Raw genomic sequence first — 10,158 nt, 5'->3', positions numbered from 1 at the left:
AGAGAGACATCGCTCCAGTAAGAAAAGCTTCTCAGCACGACTGTACTACATTTCCCAAAACAGTGCGAGCGGGCAGTCACCGTGCGTAATATCGCTGCGTCTGAGGAGTTCTGTGAATGACAGAAGGGACATGAATAACATGTGTTTGTGGTGGGAAAATCACATCATGCTGGATCTAGTCACTCATGTGTGTAGCTGTGCATATTTCTGATGATCGTTTCTGTATGTTTAGACAGAAGACCGAGTGAAACGTCAATTAGTTTAGCAGTTCAGACTGTAGACATCCCTTAGCAAAGCTAGCTGACTCACGTTTGGTGACTATCGTAGGATACTTCACACATGTGAAGTTACACTGAACGAGTTCTAAATACGATTTTTTAGGAGGTTAGTCTGTGAGTCTTTCCAGAGAGTTTCTTTCTGAACGTGATCGAGCATATGCAGTTTACGTTTTCCTTAATGTTTTCAGCTGGTCCAGCACAAGTGACATCATTATCGATGGGATATTGAAGGTAGGGAAAGTTATCCACTTGAAATTACATGAATTTATTTAAACTGCTGGACAATTTTATATAAACAAAAGTGAAATGTTAATAAACAGAAACTGTAAAAAAAAATATATATTAACATGATTAAAATAGTATGATATAATTTTAGGATCCCCTGTCACCATTTAAGGCCACACATTGTTTTGTACTATTGTATGCTATGCTATGTTTGTTACTTGTTCTGTCTAAAAAAAAAGGACAGTTTAGGACAGTTTCACAGAGACAGTGGGATCCAAAAGTCTGAGACAACTCTATTTTGATTTTTGTAATAAATAAATAAAAATAAATTGTGTAAACATATTATTAAATTACAGTTTAATTGAAAGTTGAATTGAAAATAATTTTTTTAAAGAATTGAAAATGTAAGGTTTAGACCGTTTTTTTTTTAGGTAAGTTTTTAATGACAGCAGCACTCAAGCTGACATTAACAAAACCTTATGATCATGTGAACCAGAATGATTTAATATTATTCAGAGAGCATCTTGACTTGAGCTGTACATAGATGATTATTGTCACAGATTGGCTTAAATGATTAGTGATCCAGAAAAAGTGCAGAATCTTTAATATTTTTACTGCAAGATAATGTTTTTTATAATGTATTTTTCATAATCCTTAACACATTTCTGAGTTTAAATAAAATAATTATTAAATCAGATATTCTCCATGTGGTCTCAGACTTTTGCTCCCTCCTGTATATTGTGCATCTTTGGTACTACTGGCCATCTATTTATATTATAGGATACCGTTTGTCAATCTGTTTTATCTGTCTAGAATTATTTACTTTGCATTTTTTGTGAGATGTATTTATCCATTGTCTTGCGCCCACAGGCAGGCCCCTGTCAGACTGTCCACTTGTTTTTATGCTGACAGACCCTTGGGAGAAGAAGCTTGTTTTGCGATGCAGCGGTTTGTGTGTGCTAGTGTCTTCAGGCAGACTGCTGCCCTGCTGCAGGTCTGTCCTCTGTCCTGTAGCCGGACCACACAGAGACTGGGTCCCCCGACCCAGCAGTGCTGGAAACACCTGAGCTCCAGCCCACGATGGCTCAGCAGCTCTAGTGCGCTCTGCTCTCCGGCCTCTCATCCGGTAAACTCAGCTCCAGGGCAGGAAGATCCAGACCCTCTGCAGGACAAATCCATCGGCCTCATTCAGAGATTCAAGAGAACCTTTAAGCAGTATGGCAAAGTCATGATCCCTCTGCACCTCTTGACATCTTCAGTGTGGTTCGGGACATTTTACTATGCTGCAATGAAGTAAGTGGATCACAGTTATGTAAATTTAGGTCAGAGGCTAAGAAGGAGAGTTACTCCACTAACTTTTATAATCATTTTTATTACTTTTTTAAAGCTACACTGTGTGATATTTTCCCCCATCTAGCGGTGAAAAGGTATATGACCATGCAGTGAATATTAGTTTCTCTTCCTCTCAATTCCTATTTCGTTTTAACTCCTACGGTGGCCGATTTAGTCCAAGATTAATATGGCTTCCAGTTCGACCTCGTCCACATTCGACACGGTGCCGTCGAGTGTTAAAACGCGAAAGGCGAAGCTTGAATTTACAGGTATGTCCCTCTTTGGCTAATGTACTTTCAAGATGGAGGGGCAACATGGCGACCTGCATTCGAACCCCTCACCCGTATGTATTTTCAATGGCATATTATAAACTTACGAGAATACTTTATTACTTGAAAGAAGTAAATATACATTAATGAGCACATATATATTTGAAAGAAATAGGTGTTTTTAGCTAAGAATAAACCTAAAAAAGTTACACAGTGTAGCTTTAACTATTGTAATAATAAATCTTTAAAAAAAAAAAAACTAAATAAAATAGAAAAAAACCCTAAATAATAAAAACAGAAATTACAAAATAATACATTTTACTATTTTAGAAATTCACTCTAAAATAAAAAAAATTGTATAATAACACTAAATACTAATTTTTATGACTGGCTTTATTTTTTCAAATTATTAAAGTCAAAGAAATATAGAAGGAATATGACCAATATCCCACAAGAAGCGTAACGTAAAGCATAAAGCACATCTGATAAATAAGGAATGTCTGTCAGATTTTCTCATCTGTGAGGTGTTGGTTCTCAGGCAGTAATCTGTTAACCAGGTGTCTGTGGGGTTAGATTGGTAATTTTCTTTTTGCTTGGTCATTGTATCTGTACGGCGCATATTGGATTGAGGTAAATGGCACACTGGAATGTTTACTCTGCAATACATCTGGCTGAATGTGGGTCACCACTGTCTAGACATTTCAGAAATGTGGGAGGTGGTAATGGATGCTTGAATATGGGCTATTTCATTCACCATGACCTCACCCTGCAGAGAAGCTCTGAGTTATCAGTGTGCCTTGTCATATGTTCCCCACCAATCTTAACACTTACATATTTTAGCTGTTTAAACATTTGATTCTTATGTTAAGTATTAAGTTTTATACCAAGTACTTTACTACTTAAAGATGTTTTTCATCGAATTAATCGCACATCAAATTTGGAAAAATGACCCCCAAAAGATCATTTAATTGTGCCCTGTGTTAATTTTAGCGGTGAGGTTGCGAATTGCAACCGCCCACCGCTCACCCCTCCATTTCAAAGCACATAGAGAAGCTACAGTGGCCGACACAGGACAAAGATGTCGTCGTCTGAGACAGCAGAGAGTAGCTGGCACTCTGTAGAGCAGTTTGTCTATTTAGGGCTACTGTAGAAACATGTCGGTGCAAAATGGCGACTTCACTGTAAAGGGACTGTGAAATGTAAGGTGTATGTAGATAGAAATGGCTCATTCTAAGGTAATAAAAACATAACAGTTCTTATGTAAGGTCTTTATACACCACTGAAAACATAGTTCTGTATATTATATTGCACTTCTGTCAATAGATCCTCATAAATATTAAACACTGCACCTTTTCATATATTGATAAGTAATTATTGTGTAAAGAATCAAATGGACGTTACAAAAAGTAGCTTCAGAAATATGTTTGGGTGAAATATACCTTCTGTTTTTGTTTTTTTATTCAAATGAAAATTTGAAATTATTTTGAATGATTATAAGAAACAAAAATTGGCGGTAGGTGCAGTAAATGTCTTAATTAGGTCGAGTTATTCATTCGTTCATTAATTTGATTTATTCAATTGGCTGATTCATCCAGGAGTGAAGTAAATGGCTCTCTTTATGAATTGTCCAGTGAATCATTGGTTCACCCGATTTGTTCAATTTATAATTAAAATAAAGCATGTAGAAAACATAACATAACGATACTTTGACGCTTTGTTCTACAACATACACTGCACACACTCACACCCCAAACTCTTATCTGGTTACTTATTAAAAATGTACGGTTTAAAAAATTAACATAACCGCTTCAAAATTTAATTTTTTATATGGGTGAGTGTAAAGTTATGTCTACCACAGGCTTTATTTTTCTCATAAATTGAAAACCCCCTTTATAAAACCCCATAGGAAAATCTCAACTGTCCACACAATAGAAATCAATGGTCAGCAAAACATTCTTCAAAATATCTTCTATTTTCCACGAAAGAAAGTCATACAGGTTTGGAATGATGGGGGCGAGTGAATAACAGAATATACATTTTTGGGTGAATTGTCCATTTAAGAAAATTAAGACATGATTTTTTTTTTTTTAACCTCTTAAACTCCAAGGACCCTGATGATGTCCGGAATGACATCATCAAGTATATACTATAACATTTAAATGTCTGTGGAGGAGCTCTGACCTCATATATGGTACCATTTGAAAGCTTAGAATGTCTACTTTCTGGAGATATGCATCATTTTGGCATTTGTTTTACACGAAGTAACTTATTTACACTAAATTACTCTGGTCTAAATACATAATTCTGGTTTCATTTTACTGGAAACCCTTTGAACTTACATAAAACACTGCTAAAAATGATAAACATTTGAGTATATGTTCTCTGAGCTGTAATAAACCCCCGAAAAAAGAGTTGCTTTTGATTGTTTGGTTATAAATTAAGTTTAGAATTTTTTTTTTTTTTGTTATAAATTCATTTTTGAAAGTGTATATCTCAGGCCCTGTGTGCTCTAGCACCCTGCAGACAGTTTCCAGCATATGTCAGCAAACACTGGAAAAATTAATTTTGTGACACTGAGATATTGCATTTATACCACTGTATATGGGGCAACTTGTATATTGGAGAGATTTTGGTAGGTGGAAATTACATAAAAAAAGGTAATATTCTTCCCTTCAGATCCATTTGAATAAATCTTGCATACAACACACAATACAGACACAATTATTTTTTCCAGTATTTTCTGGAATCTAGTGGAAACAACCAAAACTGTCTGCAGGGTGTAAGAGCCCACAGGGCCTGAGTTATACACTTCACAAAAAGGAATTTATAACCAAAAAAAAATCAAAAAATAATTTATTACCAAACAATCAAAAGCGCCTCTTTTTTGGGGGGTTTATTACAGCTCAGACAACATATACTTAAATGTTTATCACTTTTAGCAGTGTTTTATGTAACTTCAAATGGTTTCCTGTAAAATGACACCAAAATTGTGTATTTAGACCACTATATGTGGGTATTGGAAGCTTTTAAATTTGGGGAGGCGGAAGTCCCAAAAATTTGTCCCAGAGCAAAGGAGTTTAAATAAGAGTCTCTCTGTCTCTCTCTCTCTCTCTCTCTCTCTCTCTCTCTCTCTCTCTCTGTCTCTCTCTCTCTCTCTCTCTCTCGTTCTTTAGAGGAGTGAATTTGGTGCCATTTCTTGAGTACGTTGGGTTTCCTGACAAGGTTGTGAAACTCCTGGAGCACTCTCAGAGTGGCTATGCATTGACGGCATATGCCATGTACAAGGTGGGCTAAGTTATTTTTTTAAATTAATTTTTATTTTCTGATTTACAAATTAGAATAAAATAAATGTGTTACAAACTTTACCTTCAGCTATAGAACTTCAAGACTGATTAATATCACCAAGATGCATGCAAAAGACAATTTAGGTTCAGGTTTCCTGGAAACTTGTGTCTCGTAAAATTGAATAAATAAAATGTATTTTTAGACACAGGATTTTTTTCACGGCAGCTCATTTGAATTGAATTAATTAGAATGTCATTGACCTCAAACTTTGTGAGAGTCACTCACTACGTGAACAAACTTCTTTTCAGTTCCTTTTCACCCAAGTTAATGTGACGCTGGTTTAATTTTCTTGATCTCCTGAAGATCGCCACACCTGCGAGGTACACGGTGACTCTAGGAGGAACGTCACTGTCCGTGAAGTACCTGAGGAAGCACGGCTACATGTCCACCCCTCCACCCGTGAAGGAATACCTCCAGGAGAAGATGGAGGAGACCAAAGAGAGGATCTCTGGGAAGATGGAGGAGACCAAGGATCGTTTATCTGAGAGAATGGAGGAAACGAAAGACAAGTTAACTGAAAAACTTCAAGAAACCAAAGACAAAGTATCTTTCCGGAAGAAAAAGGAATAGGTTTATACACTTACGAAAGGTCATGAAGGGACTTTATCTTCCCATGTCATGAAGATTCACGTTATTTAATAATATAATACACTTTAAGGAAAGCAACCTGTCTTAAAGGAATGGTTCACCCAAAAATGACAATTCTCTCATCATTTACTCACCCTCAAGTTGTTCCAAACTTGTGTGAATTTCTTTGTTCTGCTGAACACAAAAGAAGATATTTTGAAGAATGTCAGTAACCCAACAGTTGATGTACCCCATTGAGTCAACTTTTTGGTTACCCATATTCTTCAAATATCTTTTTATGTTCAGCAGAAGAAAGAAATTCATTCAAGTTTGGAACAACTTGAGGGTGAGTAAATGATGACAGAATTTTCCTTTTTGGGTGAACAATGCCTTTAAGCATATTTAAAATATAATGTAGGCTGTAAGCTCTACACTCACTGTTCACGTAATAGGCTAAACTATCACACGATGTTGTGGTATTATAATTCATAAGTTGACCATAGTTTCTAGATATAAAATATCACAGCACACAAAGTCTACTGAAAGCTGTTGGACTGAACTTGAAGTACTTTTTAACGGATGAGAGTGTATTTTATAAAGAGAACAGGAGGTGTAATGTGCTCAATATCATTTATGTAATACTTTATTCCCTAACAACATAGCACTGTGTCTTTCAATTCTTGCATATGTTAAATATTTAAATTATAGATTCAAAACAGCACAGACTTGTCGCACAAGTTACAGAGAATAAAATGGCCATGTTGTGAAATCTTGAAAATGTATTGTAACTTTAGATATTATGCAAAAGAGTGTTTGTCAGAAAGCTGTAAATGTAAGTATGAAAAAAAAAAATCACAAATTGTCCTGACAGTCATTCTGCAAATCATCAACAGCCTTTACGTCTTGTTTCAAATTCGGTATGCTCTTGCCATTATGATGTTTCATTTATGCAACCTCATTTTCAGTTGGTACTGTCACATATTTCCAGTGTTGGGCACGTTACTTTAAAAAAGTAATTAGTTATAGTTACTAGTTACTTCTTACAAATAGTAACTGAGTTAGTAACTGAGTTACATCATTATAAAAGTAACTAATTACCAGGGAAAGTAACTAATGTGTTACTTTTTTTTTTCTTCAAATGTTCAAATATGTCAAATAACTTGGATGCCCCCAATATTAAATATGTTAAATGAATGAATTGGACACTAAATAGAATAAATTATTATTATAAAACATTGTACATTAATGTACACTATTGTAATGTTGCTGTGGGACAATGTGAGACACCTATCAAATTCAATATATTATTGTAAATATTATCAGTAGACCTACTATAGTGTACATATTGTGTAAATATTATCAGTGGACCTACTATAGTGTAAATATTGTGTAAATAGTATCAGTACTTCTTTACTACTCCTCTGGTAGTGGAGCTCACGTTATCACCTGGGTTTTTAGCCACTAATATTGTGGCTGTGATGACGTGAGGCTTCATTAGATTAGAAATAGAATTACTTGCCACCGACGTGGATAGACTCTTTCTCCCTGGGCATAAGCTTCACGTTACATTTATGTAATGTTTATATGTTTATAAACATTCTTACCGTTCACCTCAACGAGGGAAAAGTAGCGCTTATACTTCCAGTTTGCGAAAGCTACCTTTGAAGTCGTTGGACCATCGCTGAATGTGCATATGCGTGTGCGTCAAAGGTGTGTGTGTGTGTGAACTCAACCTATCAACCTCAACCTTGTCTCCCACCCACCAATCATCATCAGTTGTGTACCACCCAACCCAACCCCCAACACGCATGGCTAGCGCGCGCGCGCACACACACACACACACACACGCGCGCGCGTTGCAGGTGTGACTGACAGAGAGCCTGTTCGGATGAAAACCGCTTCAATGAGCTCAATTATAGTAACGCCGCATTTTTTTCCTCAGTAACGCTAACGGCGTTGTAACGGAAGAAACAGTAATTCGTTTGATTACTCGTTACTGAAAAAAGTAATTCCGTTAGTAACGCCGTTTATCTATAACGCCGTTATTCCCAACACTGCATATTTCTCAAAGTCCTGTTGTTGCTTTAATTTTGCTTCGTAATTGATGAAGGTTAATAATTGAACTGATAATTCCACAGCAAACGTCTCTGCTGGTGAAGCATTTGGGCTGTTTCGGTTTGTTGGGATTGTGAGGCCTTTTATTTTGTCTGTTGAAATGTCCCACCTGGCTGTCAACGGTAACAATAAAAAGGATAAACAATGTCTCATCTTATTTCAGAAGGAAGCATGAAGACGTTTGGCTTAAAAATGAAAGTGTTTTTAATATGCACATTGGACACATAAATGAACATTTATTACTAATGATGACTCTAATGATTCAGTGGTCTTGGATAGTCTGATACGTTTTTAGTGTGGCTGCTTAGACTTTATTACCAGAGCTGTTTCAATTGCTATAAGCCCTTTTCTACCACAGATGGAAACATTTAATGGTACTGCACCATGGTACAACAGTATTACACTGGTATTCAGGGACAGGCATTAAGGTGGTTCAGATCATACCTAACTGACCGTTACCGTTCTGTCTATTTAAATGGGGGAAAAGCTAAAATAACGTCAGTAAATTATGGAGCGCCGCAAGGATCTGTGTTAGGCCCTCTGCTATTTTCAATATATGCTGCCACTTGGTAATATAAGAAAACATGGAATTGGTTTCCACTGTTATGCCAATGATCAGTTATACATTTAATCACAACCAGATGAAATCTCTAAATTATCCAAGTTGATGGAGTGTTAAAAATATAAAATAGGATTGGATAGCCTGGGAAAACCCAGACAACTTCCGGCAAATTTGAGAATGGTCTGGTTTTAACCAGGCTAAGGATTGGATGTTTCTTCTATTAAATTCAGATAAGAGGTATTACTTATAGGACCAAAAACTTGTACACAGAATCGCTTCAAACACAATTTGCATTTAGAAGGATGTGTTACTTCATCCTCCTGGGTGTTATATTAGACAGTAACTTGTCTTTCGAAAATCATATTTCATATGTTACAAAAACAGAAACCTCACTAAGCTATGGAACATTATCTGTTTCTGATGCAGAAAAGTTAGTTCATGCATTCATGAGCTCTAGACTAGATTAGTGTAATGCATTACTGGTTGTCCTTCATCCTCAATAAACAAGCTACAATTAGTCCAAAATGCAGCTGCTAGAGTTCTTACTAGGTCAAGAAAATATGATCATATAACACCAATTTTATCATCTCTAAACTGGTTACCTATTAAGTTCTGTATCAATTATAAAGTATTTCTACTGACCTACAAGGCCCTAAATGGTTTAGCTCCTGTATTTAACCGATCTTCTAGGTCATAAAACTCTGGGCCCCTGGTAGTACCTAGGAAATCTAAGTCCACTAAAGGAGGGAGAGCATTTTCACATTTGATGTCTCTTGTGTCAGACGAGCAGGGGCGCCGCTAAGGGGGGGAAAGTTAGGACGATTCTAAGGGCCCACACACTTTTGGGGCCCCCAGAGATTGGTTTATTAGTAGTAACAGTACTAGTAGTAATGTATTATAAATGTATAATCTACCAACGATTTATAAATATAAAAAAGATGGCTTATTTCTGCATTTCCGGCAAAATCCAGCAAAACGCTCCACTCATGAACTGCTCACGCTCAAATCCCACTCCGACATGAAGTTTCTCTGTACTTTAATTGTGGCAGCCATTAAGGTATTTATTTTATATTTATGTTGAAATATTATAATGTTATTTTTTATGTCCATGTTGTTTCGATTATGAAAAGTGAACACCCTGAGATAGGACACATAAGATGCGCAATGCCAGGAGACATTGAGTGGGTCAGACATGATTGTGACCACTTCATTAAGTTTTGTTTTGTAGAAATTGTATCTTAATTTTAATCAATGTTTCATCAGCCAATCGGGGCATTCTGGGTTGAGCAAGCAGAGCTTAAACGCTCAGTATTATTAAATTGCAGACAGATTTTGGATCGCTAGGTTGGTGTGGTAGAGGGCCCAACATCATATTCTTTCATAGGGCCCAAAATTGCTAGCAGCGCCCCTGCAGACGAGTGGGGGGTAATTGAAAAAAAAAGTCATGGGAGAGGAAGCAATGCCT

At 36.4% G+C, this 10,158-nt stretch overlaps 1 protein-coding gene across 2 annotated transcripts; it reads left to right on the top strand.

The window, feature by feature from the left end:
• Nucleotides 1–16: 16 nt before the first annotated feature.
• On the top strand, nt 17–7,202 carry fam210aa (family with sequence similarity 210 member Aa). 2 transcript variants are annotated; one of them, XM_079829798.1, is made up of 5 exons: nt 17–187; nt 467–509; nt 1,374–1,796; nt 5,278–5,389; nt 5,753–7,202. In XM_079829798.1, the coding sequence occupies exons 3-5, from the start codon at nt 1,444–1,446 to the stop codon at nt 6,017–6,019; spliced, it is 732 nt and encodes a 243-aa protein (XP_079685924.1). In that variant the 5' UTR covers nt 17–187; nt 467–509; nt 1,374–1,443; the 3' UTR covers nt 6,020–7,202. The 2 variants fall into 2 exon arrangements, with proteins under 2 accessions (XP_079685924.1, XP_079685923.1); XM_079829797.1 differs by having other exon boundaries at nt 72–384.
• Nucleotides 7,203–10,158: the final 2,956 nt, after the last annotated feature.

This window comes from Gobio gobio, assembly GCF_949357685.1.
Source record: "Gobio gobio genome assembly, chromosome: 11".
Lineage (NCBI taxonomy): Eukaryota > Metazoa > Chordata > Actinopteri > Cypriniformes > Gobionidae > Gobio > Gobio gobio.
This window is presented reverse-complemented; position numbering and strand designations above follow the sequence as displayed.